Below are 14006 nucleotides of genomic sequence, written 5' to 3' on the forward strand. Positions count from 1 at the left end.
GCAGAGGCCCAGCTGGGGATGGCCTCCCAACGTGGAAGGGGTGCCCGTCGCACCATGACCCCCCTGAAGTACCGGATCCTGGTGGTGGCATATCCGGAGTTGGATGGGCGCTTGAGGGCATCACAGCAGCCACAAGGGGGTGAGTACACTCTCAGTCAGTCAGTCAGTCAAATAACTTTATTCGGCAAACGCCATAAAAGTGCAAACCAGAACACATTTTACCGATCTATAAATAATATAAAAACACAATTAAAACTATAAAACAATTTCTGAGAACACCATATGAGCATCCAATCTAAGAGCCCTTGACATGTAGCAGATAAATATACTAAACATGATTAAAATCACAAAATCAAAAAAGTACAGATATTATCTCAAAATAGTAAAATTGACAAATATATAAGAATTTAATACAGAGTAGACCTTTTCCTAATACTTAAAGAAGCTGTAACAAAATCCAGTACATAATGACAGGTTTGGATATCTGACAATCTCTGGAGATATAATAGAGCTTCCTTGTAGTGGATAGGTCTAAGGTGACGTAAAATGGGTAGGATAAAAGCCTCTCTGGGAGCAGCATATAGAGGGCAAAAAAGAAGAAAATGCGAGGTACTCTGTGTTGATTTGGAATCACAGGGACAAAGTGGTAGATCCTTTTTCCAAAAACATGGTTTGGGAAAGGCTACCTTAAAGTGAATTAGATTAAGTCTAAAAAGTGTTAAAAGAGAAATTATTCTGAAACTTGAAAACCAGATCAAATAGGGTTCAAGGGATGAAACAGTCACAATCCGAGTATAGGGATCGAAGGATTTCAATTTCAAGGAGCTATAAAATCTCAGCTCTGATACATGCTCAGAATAAGTAGACCTCAAAACAGTCCTAGAATTTGTAGTTAACAGAAGGGGTTCATCAAACATGTACCTAAGCCCTAGCTTCTCAAAAGAGTTTTGCAAAAACACAAGCCAGGGAATCCTATTTGAATTATCCAATTGTAGGCAATCCGAAATGCAATCCTGTACAAGTTTTGCCGCAGGGTTTGTCCAGCATCTAATCCAGAGCAGAAGGGGAGCAATGGAAACCCTGTCCTCCAGGAAACGCTGGTCAAGTTCCTCATGGCAGATGATGTTTGCTATGCATTTTGGGACCATCAGCAATCTGCGCAGGAATTTATTTTCAGCGCTCTGGAGAGAGGGTATTTTATTGAAGCCCCAAACACCTGCCCCGTAAAGAACTGCTGCAGCGCACTTGGAGTTGTAAAGTGTTTTCATCTGTACAGGAGGTCTGGGACCTAGTTTACCAGAAAAGCGAAAAATCGCTTTGTTGTTCCTTGTCAGCTGTTGGAGCTTAAAGTTAATGTGTGTTTTCCAGGACAGGGAGGAACTCAAATGCATGCCTAAATAACAGAAATTATTCACCTTGTTTAAAATATGTCCTCCCATAGTAAATTGTATAGACTTAGTGTTACGTGGGCCACATGTCATAACAAAAGTCTTAGGGTAGTTTATTTTCAAATCAAGGTTCGACATAAAATTATAAAATAAGTCCAATAGCCCCTGTAAGCCATTAGCGGTACGAGCAATTAAAACTGCATCATCAGCATGTAATAAAACTGGAAGTGGTCTCTGGCCCATCTTTGGTACGTCCTTTGCATGTTTTACCAGCGAATCATAGAGCCCGTTTATGTATATTAAAAAAAGAAAGGGCGCTAAGGTACATCCCTGTCTTACGCCCCTTGTAGACGGAATGGGAGAGGTTCTCTGGCCATGTAAACCAGCCTGAACGGAAACCGATAAATCTGTATGTAGGCGTTTAATAAGCTCCAAAAGAGACGTGTCACAGCCTAAAGCTCCCATAATTTGCCATAGCTTTGACCTATTGACCATATCAAAGGCACTAGTTAGATCAATAAAAGCCATTTGAATGGACTCTTTTTTGACTAACACATATTTACTGAGTATCAGGTGCAGGTTTAAAACTTGCTCGACTGTGCCTACACCAGGTCTAAAACCAAATTGAATAGGGGATAAGATCAGGGCCTCTGTCACCCAATCTTCTAGATGGGATAAGATCACACTTCCTAAAATCTTTGCCGTCGAATCGATGAGAGAAATTGGTCTGTAACAGGAAGGATCTTGTCTGTTTCCTTTTTTAAAAATGGGGACAATGATAGCTGATTTCCATGAGATGGGCACATTACTATTAGCCGCGCTATTCAACACATTTGTAACTAACGGACCCCAAAGGTCGATTTCAGATTTGAAAAGATCAACGGGAACCCCATCAGGGCCAGGAGCCTTTCCCTGCCTTGATCGATTGATGGCGCTTAAGACCTCATGGAGATCAAAAGTAATATCTGGGGCCTTAATATTGGGGTCTAAAATGGAATATGCAGTGGGATTATCTACTATATGTAGGTTCTCGTTGTTTCCTGGACAAAAACCTTTCCTAAAATTAGTAACCCAGACGTCCTCTATAATAGGACAGTCATCAGCCTTAGCATTGTTATCTGAGAAGTAGGAGTGGTTTATCACTTTCCAAAATTTAGAAGTATCCTTCAGCTCAGAGTACACTCTCATTCAGCTGACTCTGCGCGCTTGACGAGGTGTATGGGTGGGGGTGGTGGGCTGTGGGTTCCCCTAGGCCAGGGCTGACGCGCAAAGGTAGATCCATTGCTTTGCAGCCTCATTCCCACTCCAACCCCAAAGGTGGTATTAGCCCTCTACACCTAGTCAGGCTCCCATGGGTTCCAGCTGTGCATGAAATGGGTCTAGACAGAGTCCCCCTTGGGCATGTGCTTTTCCCCTGCACTGTTAGTGCATGGCTTAGTGCATAGGGCTGCTGGTGTTGCATGCATTGACCATGTGTCTCTTCTGTCTTCCCCCCCTTTTTGTTTTGTCACCCTGTTCTTGCGTGCATTAGCATCATCTGGCGGAGGAGCAGTGGCACCGGAGCAGGAGGAAGCTGCATCACACATGGCCCGGTAGGTTGAAGTCTGAAGGCACCAGTGGGAGGGAGGGCGAGGGGAGTTCCACGACGGGGACAGTAGCATACACCAGCGACAGCGACTCCTCCTCTGATGGAAGCTCCCTTGCGGTGGCGGGCACTGCAGTGCCCACCGCATCAACAGGTACAGCCGCCACCATCCCACCAGCACTGCCCTCCCAGCAGCCCCTCAGCGTGTTTCCCGTGCCCGCTCACCCAGGAGCGCGGGCATCTCCTTCGCCCGAGGCACCTCAGGCCCTGCCCCAGTCAGCCCTGCTGCCCTCAGTGAGGAGGCTATTGACCTCCTGTGATCCCTCACTGTTGGGTAATCTACCATTTTGAATGCCATCCAGGGTGTTGAGAGGCATTTGCAGAAAACAAATGCATACCTGGAGGGCATTCATTCTGGCCAGGTGGCCCAACAGAGAGCATTTCAGGCTCTGGCCTCAGCACTGATGGCAGCCATTGTCCCTGTGTCCAGCCTTCCCCCTCCAACTTCCTCCACCTAGACCCAATCCCCTGTACCTCAGCTTATCCCAAGCACACCATCAGACCAACATGCACACTCATCAACACACAAGAGTGGACATGGCAAACATAAGCACCACACATCCCACAGGCACTCACACAAGCACCATCCCCATGCAGACACAGCAACATCCACTGCCTCCACTGTGTCCCCCTCCTCCACGTCCTCCTCTTCCCTCCCAGTCTTGTCTCCACTCACACCTGCATGCACCACATCCTCAGCCACTACCTCCATCACCAGCACGCCCATCACCACACACCGCTCACATGCACTCACCACCCCCACTACCATTCACACATCCCGTGTCCTCTCCCAGTGTGTCTGTGAGCCCTCCTCCCAAACTGCACAAACGCAGGCACACACCTACCCAACAGCCATCCACCTCGCAACAGTCTCCGGCACATGCACCGTCACCCAAATTCAGCAAACGTACACCTCCTCCAACCACTACCTCTTCCTCCACTCCCAAACCCCCTCCACCTTCCCGTCCCAGTGTGTCTAAGAAACTTTTCCTGGCTAACATTGACCTCTTCCCTACACCTCCCCCCCGCCGTCCTTCCCCTAGGGCCGGGCTGTCCAGGTCCCAGCCCAGCACCTCATCCACCAAATCCTCAAGCACAGTGTTCCCAGCAAGTCCGGTCTCATCCCGGGCGCCACCCATCAGGGCTGCCAGTGTGCCACCTAGCAAGGCCAAGGAGCAGGGCATTCCACCACCTGCCAAGGTGAAGAAGGTGCCCACATGCCAGAGGGAGAAGCCGCACTTACCAGCAAGCAAGGGCTCCTCCATACCAAAAGGGGACAGTGGCAAGACACCAGCAGCAACATCAAAGCTGGGGAAGGGACACAAGCCGAAGAGCAGGTCGGGAAAGGGCATGGTGGCTCTGGCTGAGGGACCAGAGTCACCACTTCTGTCAACCACAACATCAACCTGTATGGCGGTGGACACGGCCACCTGCACTGCCACCTGCACCGCCACCAGCACCGCCACCTGCATGTCTGCTGTCTCAGCAACAGCCCCAGAATTATCCCCAGTGGGCAGCCATCCGAGGCTGCAGGAGACGTCCTGCTGTGTCCCTCAACAGGTGCAGACACATGCAGCACAGCCAGCACCTCCGCCACAGACACCGCCGCAACCACCGCCACCAGCCCAGTGACGTGCTCAGACAGTGCCACCACAGCTGACATGGCAATCATCCCCAGTGGGCAGCCGTCCGAGGCTGCAGGAGACGTCCTGGACCCTGCCCAGCGTCCATGAGGCATGACTCCCAGCACTGTTTGTACCTGCAGGTGGCAGGCGAAGTTGCAGCAGGGTGGAGTGTGTCTCTGCCTCCATGGCGTGTCATGCTACCTGTTCCCAGGCAATCTCGTGGCGCACACACCCAGGTGAGGGAATGGGACCTGCCACACTGCATGTGAAGCACTCTGGGCACAAAGCCCCCTCCAGAACCAGTGGAGAATGACATCCACTACCTCAGTCCTTGGCAGGATGAAGCACTCTGGGCACAAAGCACCCTCCAGAACCAGTGGAGATTCACATCCACTACCTCAGTCCTTGGCAGGATGAAGCACTCTGGACACACAGCCCCCTCCAGAACCAGTGGAGACTGTTATCCACTTGAGAGACTGTGGCTTCGCACTCCCCAGGATACATCAGTAGGCAAACCACCCACTGGAAAGACTTGACTGACTGTGGCTTTGCACTCCCCAGGATACAGCAGTGGGCAAACCACCCACTGGAAAGACTTGAGAGGCTGTGGCTTTGCACTGCCCAAGACCAATCGGTGGGCAAGGAGCCCCCTAGTGGAGCATTGGCGTTGTCCGTTCATACGGCTGAGCTGCCCCCCTCTGCCTCCCTCTGAGGTGCCTGTTTATTTTCCATCTGATGCCCCTGTAGTGTTCTCTCCGTTTCGAGTCAGGTATCTTGTGTGGGCTTTGCCCATGCATTTTGGGACACTGATCCACGGACAATGAGTTCAGTGATATCCAGACTTGTGTAGTTGGTGTACATATTTGTATATACTGATTTTTGAATTTGCCCTATCTGATTTTATTGATTACACTTGTTACAATAATTTCCTTTTGTCCTTGCGTTCTTCAGGGGGTGATGGGGTGTATATGTAATGTTGCTGCATGTATTTGTGTGTATGGTGCTGTGGGTGAGGGTGGGGCGCTGTGTGTTGCATGTGTGTGTCACTCTCTTTTTTCCTCCCCCCCCTCCCCTGTGTGCTAGGTGCAGTACTCACCGTGGTCGTCGATGGATTCATTCCTGCTCCTGATACAAGAGGAGGAAGACCAGCATGGGCAGGACCTGTAGTTCGGGCTCCATGGCATCCTGGTTCCTCGTTGGGTGTCGAGAGGTGAGTGGTTTCCATTCCAAGTCCTGTTTCCGCCGTGCTTTTGATAGCATTGGTACCGCCCCGGAAAAGGTGGCGGATAGGTGTGTTGTAATACAGTGGGAGGAACCAAGGTTCCGCTTGTCTGTTGGCGGTTACCGCCGCGGTGTTTGCTTCTACCGCCATGGCGGTCGGAGTGTTAAAGTGGCTGTCTATGTTGGCGGTTTCCACCATGGTCGTGATTCCATTTTTTTTCCCGCCGGCCTGTTGGCGGTATTACCGCTGCTTTAACACCGACCGCCAGGGTTGTAATGAGGGCCTTAGTCTCCGACTCCGTGGGCGATTCTGCCGCTCAAAATCCAGTAGTCTCATTAAAATAATGAGAGCCTACGCAACACTGTAGGTTGTAGCTCGCCCTGCTCCGGAGCGGAACGGGAAGAAACCTAATAATGAAGCATGCCACCAAGGGGTAACCCTGGTAGGTGAGGGTTTTTCTAACAGGAAAATCATTTTTCCTGACCATCCTGTGTTAGTTCTTTTAGCTTACCTCTGTTGTAATGTTATATAGGCTATAAGGAGGACAGACCCAGCCCCACAACCTCCTTCTCCCTCTTTGTTTTTGTATAGTGTACATAACTGACCACTGAATCGAATTTTCTGTATAATTGACTCTTTTGTAATGGTCCACCATTAGTGCGCCACTTACACCGCATCGAAGCCTTGACTGCTGTTGAAGTATAAGGGCTTTATCAGTCTGCGTGGTCTGTCCTATGTAATCTAAACCACATGGGCATTGTATACAGTAGATGGTATTTTTTTGTATTACAGTTGGAAAAATCTTTTTGATGATGTACTTTGCCATTAATAGAAATTGCTTGAGAATTCTCTGTAAAATAACAGGCTACACAATTTCCACATTTATAGTGTCCTTTCAATGGAGCTAAACTTAACATCTCTCTCAAGTGGGTCTTTTGTGTCTCTCTCCTGGTTGCCTTAACTAGGTGCTCTCTTAGATTCTGAGCCTTACGAAAGGGGAACATTGGCTTGGGGATCTGCAGTGGTCGCCACTATGTAGTTATAGTTAGAACCTAGTTTTCTATCGAAAAGGCTGTGATTTAGTTGCCTATACCTTTGGCGCTGCTTGACGGATCTTTACAAAAATTTCCAATATAATTTGACAGTCGCATGAGCTGCTGTCGGAAAGTTTTCAGGGTGATCTGTCAAACGGGGCTGAGATAAAAGGGGGAGAGGGTAAAATTTTCCCATTGGAAAAATTGAACAGCAATAGCGCCAAAACCACTAAATGGAATTTCACCAAATTTGGCAGAAAGGTAGCTTTTGGTCCAGAAAGGGCCCTTTTTGGTATTTGGTGTAAATCTGTTTAGTGGTTTTTGAGAAATTAATGAAAATCGATTTTTTTGTAGATAGGGACACAAAGGATTTGCGGCCCCTCCCGATCTCATGCGGAGATATGATTGGCGGTCAACACTTCAACAAGGAAGTGTTGGCAGCCATGTTGAGACTTGGCTTGAGCTGAGTCCCAGACAAAATTGTTTAAAAAAAGGGCCAGGGTACAGACAGCCTGACCCCTTAGCACTGATGGTGGGGTCCCAGATGCCCCCAGGTCTAAAAAGCATATTTAAAAAAGAAATGTACAGAGGGAATCACAGTAAATCCACCATAAATTCAAAAAATAAATAAGTAAATGAAGTGGTTCGTCTTTTTTTAAGCCCCCTTGCTGGGCTAAGTCCAGAGGCATTCTTTATTTTTAAGAGGTGGGCCCCCAGCCCCCCCCTGCACCCAATGGACCACCACCTCTCCGGGGCTATATTTAAATGGTGTGGGGGAGGCCCATTGGCCTCCCTCACAGACCTGGGGATAGCCACCTCCCCAGGCCTTTAAGCAATATTAACGTGGGGTGTCTTGCCCCCTCTCCCCCTCCCTGTGTGCCACCCCGTCTACGGGGAACCGCAGCCTCGGGGACCAACACCTGCCCAGGGAAAATCCTAAAAAAAAAAGAAACCCAGGGACCACCATGTCCCCGGGGATACTTCTACATTGGAGGAGGGGGGTCGCGCTGCCCACTCAAGGAGCCCCTGATGGCCCTACGGACCCCCGCCCCCGGGCGGGCTCCTGCTATGTCCTGCTCCTCTGCAGACCCAGATAGCCGGGAAAGGGCCACCAACATTTAAAAAAAAAAATTTGGTGGGACCAGGGGGGAGGCCTTGAGGCTCCCCCACTGACCCTCGTCCCAGATAATGTAGGAGGCTGGACTGGCTTGTAGTGAGTACCAAGGGGTACTTGCACCTTGCACCAGGCCCAGTTATCCCTTATTAGTGTATAGGGTGTCTAGCAGCTTAGGCTGATAGATAATGGTAGCTTAGCAGAGCAGCTTAGGCTGAACTAGGAGACGTGTGAAGCTACTACAGTACCACTTAGTGTCATATGCACAATATCATAAGAAAACACAATACACAGTTATACTAAAAATAAAGGTACTTTATTTTTATGACAATATGCCAAAGTATCTCAGAGTGTACCCTCAGTGAGAGGATAGGAAATATACACAAGATATATATACACAATACCAAAAATATGCAGTATAGTGTTAGAAAACAGTGCAAACAATGTATAGTTACAATAGGATGCAATGGGGACACATAGGGATAGGGGCAACACAAACCATATACTCCAAAAGTGGAATGCGAACCACGAATGGACCCCAAACCTATGTGACCTTGTAGAGGGTCGCTGGGACTATTAGAAAATAGTGAGAGTTAGAAAAATAACCCTCCCCAAGACCCTGAAAAGTGAGTGCCAAGTGCACTAAAGTTCCCCTAAGGACAAAGAAGTCGTGTTAGAGGAATACTGTAGGAAAGACACAAACCAACAATGCAACAACAATGGATTTCCAATCTTGGGTACCTGTGGAACAAGGGGACCAAGTCCAAAAGTCACAAGCAAGTCGGAGATGGGCAGATGCCCAGGAAATGCCAGCTGTGGGTGCAAAGAAGCTTCTACTGGACAGAAGAAGCTGAGGTTTCTGCCGGAACGAAAAGGGCTAGAGACTTCCCCTTTGGTGGACGGATCCCTCTCGCCGTGGAGAGTCGTGCAGAAGTGTTTTCCCGCCGAAAGAACGCCAACAAGCCTTGCTAGCTGCAAATCGTGCGGTTAGCATTTTTGGACGCTGCTGTGGCCCAGGAAGGACCAGGATGTCGCAAATTGCGCCAGGAGGTAGAGGGGACGTCGAGCAAGACAAGGAGCCCTCTCAGCAGCAGGTAGCACCCGGAGAAGTGCCAGAAACAGGCACTACGAGGATGCGTGAAATGGTGCTCACCCGAAGTTACACAAAGGAGTCCCACGTCACCGGAGACCAACTTAGAAAGTCGTGCAATGCAGGTTAGAGTGCCGTGGACCCAGCCTTGGCTGTGCACAAAGGATTTCCGCCGGAAGTGCACAGGGGCCGGAGTAGCTGCAAAAGTCGCGGTTCCCAGCAATGCAGTCTAGCGAGGTGAGGCAAGGACTTACCTCCACCAAACTTGGACTGAAGAGTCACTGGACTGTGGGAGTCACTTGGACAGAGTTGCTGGATTCGAGGGACCTCGCTCGTCGTGCTGAGAGGAGACCCAAGGGACCGGTAATGCAGCTTTTTGGTGCCTGCGGTTGCAGGGAGAAGATTCCGTCGACCCATGGGAGATTTCTTCGGAGCTTCTAGTGCAGAGAGGAGGCAGACTACCCCCACAGCATGCACCACCAGGAAAACAGTCGAGAAGGCGGCAGGATCAGCGTTACAGAGTTGCAGTAGTCGTCTTTGCTACTATGTTGCAGGTTTGCAGGCTTCCAGCGCGGTCAGCAGTCGATTCCTTGGCAGAAGGTGAAGAGAGAGATGCAGAGGAACTCGGCTGAGCTCTTGCATTTGTTATTCAAGGAATCCCAAGAGACAGAGACCCTAAATAGCCAGAAAAGAGGGTTTGGCTACCTAGGAGAGAGGATAGGCTAGCAACACCTGAAGGAGCCTATCACAAGAAGTCTCTGACGTCACTTGGTGGCACTGGCCACTCAGAGCAGTCCAGTGTGCCAGCAGCACCTCTGTTTCCAAGATGGCAGAGGTCTGGAGCACACTGGAGGAGCTCTGGGCACCTCCCAGGGGAGGTACAGGTCAGGGGAGTGGTCACTCCCCTTTTCTTTGTCCAGTTTCGCGCCAGAGCAGGGCTAAGGGGTCCCTGAACCGGTGTAGACTGGCTTATGCAGAAATGGGCACCAAATGTGCCCATGAAAGCATTTCCAGAGGCTGGGGGAGGCTACTCCTCCCCTGCCTTCACACCATTTTCCAAAGGGAGAGGGTGTAACACCCTCTCTCAGAGGAAGTCCTTTGTTCTGCCATCCTGAGCCAGGCCTGGCTGGACCCCAGGAGGGCAGATGCCTGTCTGAGGGGTTGGCAGCAGCAGCAGCTGCAGTGAAACCCCGTGAAAGGCAGTTTGGCAGTACCAGGGTCTGTGCTACAGACCACTGGGATCATGGGATTGTGCCAACTATGCCAGGATGGTATAGAGGGGGCAATTCCATGATCATAGACATATTACATGGCCATATTCGGAGTTACCATTGTGAAGCTACATATAGGTAGTGACCTATATGTAGTGCACGCGTGTAATGGTGTCCCCACACTCACAAAGTCTGGGGAATTGGCCCTGAACAATGTGGGGGCACCTTGGGTAGTGCCAGGGTGCCCACACACTAAGTAACTTAGCACCCAACCTTTACCAGGTAAAGGTTAGACATATAGGTGACTTATAAGTTACTTAAGTGCAGTGAAAAATGGCTGTGAAATAACATGGACGTTATTTCACTCAGGCTGCAGTGGCAGGCCTGTGTAAGAATTGTCAGAGCTCCCTATGGTTGGCAAAAGAAATGCTGCAGCCCATTGGGATCTCCTGGAACCCCAATACCCTGGGTACCTCAGTACCATATACTAGGGAATTATAAGGGTGTTCCAGTAAGCCAATGTAAATTGGTAAAATTGGTCACTAGCCTGTTAGTGACAATTTGTACAGAGAGAGCATAACCACTGAGGTTCTGGTTAGCAGAGCCTCAGTGAGACAGTTAGGCATCACACAGGGAACACATACATATAGGCCACAAACTTATGAGCACTGGGGTCCTGACTAGCAGGGTCCCAGTGACACATAACAAACATACTGAAAACATAGGGTTTTCACTATGAGCACTGGGCCCTGGCTAGCAGGATCCCAGTGAGACAGTGAAAACACCCTGACATACACTCACAAACAGGCCAAAAGTGGGGGTAACAAGGCTAGAAAGAGGCTACTTTCTCACAGATAGCACGTAAAGGGCAAAGAGAATACTTTAAAAAAAACTAATTACAGCGCAACGGTGAAGGAGGCAGACCGTCACCGTGAGAGTTGAGGGTTCGACTCCAGCCGCAGTCATTTCCCTCCTTTTCAACTTCAAATGTTTAAGGCTCATACTGAAAAGTGATCTTACCATTTTAAATTGACAAATACATTTTTGTTTCCAAATTGTGCAGAAATCTCATTCTAAGTATATCATATATCAAAGTCTAAAAACTCAGTCTCTGTCCCTCTCACTCTCTCTTTTTCAATCTCTTTCTCCCACTCACAAACCCACTCAGACACTTATGCATGCAGTCACAGATGCACTCAGACCTTCGAGCACCCACACTCAGCCTGTCAGACCCTTGCTCACCCACTCACAGATCCACACACACACTGACACACCACTAAAATACTTATGTACGCACTCTCACACCTAGACACTCTCACAGCCACTCCCACCCCCAGATATACCCTCTCACACTTATTCTCACACCAAGAGGCTGCAGCCAACTCCTGCTAAGCATGCCAAACTGCTGTGTGCAGCACAGGGATGGGCGGTTAGGAGGGGGGGGTTGGCTGCAGGCCAGGTTGTGCATGCAACCTCTGCTGTGCATGGTCGAAGGTTGTGTCCATGCAAGTTTGGGTGCTTATAGTGGGTTGGCTGCACACAGCCAACGGATGTGCGTGGTTGGATTAACACACAGTAATGAAAATTACTATACGTTAAAAAACATAGAAATTCACTGAAAATACCAAAGGTTACAGGGATGTTATAGTTAAGAAATAGAATTTAAAAAAACATAGAAATGCACCGACAAAACAAAGGTTGCAGGGACGTTATAGTTAGGCTCACATTTTAAATGTATAAAATCATAGATATTTACCAGTTAGAGTTAGTTCAAGTAACATAACTTGTGCTCTAAGGTAACTATATCCTGCGACCTCGCCATGCACTGTTAATTACCCCACAAATTACGGTACTCATGACATCTTTGATAACATCATTGATAATATCAATGTAATATTTGCTGTAACATGTTTGACAAAAAAATTGTGCATGGCAGCTTGCAAGTTATAGTTATCTTAGGGTACGAGTCATAGTTACTTGAAATAACTAACTTATACTGGTGAATTTCTATGGTGGTGTATGTTAAAAATGTGAGCCTAACCATAACGTCCCTGTAATGTTTTTTTCCTTTCAGCGAATAGATATGTTTAATTAATATGACCCACTTGTTAGTTGATACTTGTTAATTGTAAATGCACTAAGAAGTGTTAGGCGTAGTTAAGTTTCCGCAATGAGGGCAATTGATTTGGTGTTGCAGTGATGTCATACTGACAACAGAATAGTGGTGGCTCATTGGGGGCTATTGTAATGGTTGCTCCTCCAAACCATTGCTAATTTAAATTTTTTCTCTACCATTTCTTACATTTTTTCTTTTATAATAATAATAATTTTTTTTTTGCAAATTGTTTGCTATTGTTAATATATTTTTCCCTTTTATGAACATGATTGCGCCTTACATTCATTATTTTGTTATCAGCACATCCTTCAATGTTTGTCCTTAGCTATGCCCATGTTACCTGAAGGTAAGACAGAGAAGCATTTAAGGAGTCTTCTATTTACTTGTGTGCGGGGGGATGCAACAATGTTATGAGACCTTAGGCAATGCAAGTATAAAGTACTTAGTGACTCTCCGCACTCAGTACACCAAAAGGATCTCTTACAATAAGACACTCATTTAGATAAAGACTGGTGGCTCAATATAAGTATTAAATCAGTCTCTAGGAATTGTTAGGAAGAATATGTGGTTATAGTACTAACTGCTGAACTTAGTTAATAAGAATCATCCATAGTAGAGTACTGGTAACTTCAAGGAACTTTTTTTGCATGGGAGGAAACATTTACCAAAGCTTGAGCTTTACAAACGATCAAAAGGGGAAGAATTAGAAAACGAAAGTCAAGACTGTTAGTGATTTATGAACAGTTATATTCCCTGATTTTAAATTTCTTTGTTTTTTACTTTACCTCCCTCACTGATTCTCACTTTCCGTTCTCCCAAATACAGGTCCCACAATGAAAACAAAGCGTCCCCTCATCTTAAAAAAGTATGAGAAGGTCATTGATGAACTCTACAAAGTGGAAGAACCATTTCAAGAAAAGAAACAAAGACCTTTAAGCAGAAGCAACGGCAACTTAAGAAATAAGCTGTAAAGATCATTTCACTCCTGATGATTTGGGATTTTGAAGGGGTGTCTGGTGAAAGATGTCTCAATGGGTATCAAAGGGTACCCCAAGCTAAAGGGCAGATATTGGAATTCTCAATGTTGGCAATTACCAATAAAAACTGCATTTGTTTAATTGGATTTTCACTTGAGTCTATCAATATGTTAATTTCCTGTAACTAGCTCTGTTCTTGCATAATAATATTTGTGTGTTTAATTTGAGTGTGTGTGTGCATGAATCCCACTGTTCTTCCAATCAGAGTCAATATACTTCTTCCCGCCCTTTATCTGCTACTTATCTGTACTGGAGGTCTCTATATATGCTTAGATTCCAATTCCACTGCTACCTAATGTAATCAATGGAGTGCACTCCGTATCAGGGATATGTAATATTTCAAGCTAGCAATTGTTTGTAATTAGCAACAGCATATGAGAACAATGTAATGCTTTATCTACAAAAGAAAAATAAATCTTCCAGTTGCCAATTAATACATTAAGGCAGGCTGAAGTGATATGGGCTGATAGTTTTTAGGCAGCCTATCATCTAATTATGTTTTTTCTGATAGAGGATGGTCATAG

General features: G+C 47.2%; 1 protein-coding gene across 1 annotated transcript in view; it reads left to right on the forward strand.

Annotated features, from left to right (window-relative positions):
• The window catches only part of LOC138296310 (long-chain-fatty-acid--CoA ligase ACSBG2-like), a 424825-nt gene extending 411026 nt beyond the window's left edge, over window positions 1–13799 (forward strand). Inside the window, exon 13 of the mRNA XM_069235332.1 lies at window positions 13271–13799. Coding sequence (XP_069091433.1) covers window positions 13271–13416 — 146 coding nt within the window. The 3' untranslated portion in view covers window positions 13417–13799. The remainder of the gene's footprint in view (window positions 1–13270) is intronic.
• Window positions 13800–14006: the final 207 nt, after the last annotated feature.

Source organism: Pleurodeles waltl, chromosome 1_2 (genome assembly GCF_031143425.1).
Source record: "Pleurodeles waltl isolate 20211129_DDA chromosome 1_2, aPleWal1.hap1.20221129, whole genome shotgun sequence".
In the NCBI taxonomy this organism is placed as follows: domain Eukaryota; kingdom Metazoa; phylum Chordata; class Amphibia; order Caudata; family Salamandridae; genus Pleurodeles; species Pleurodeles waltl.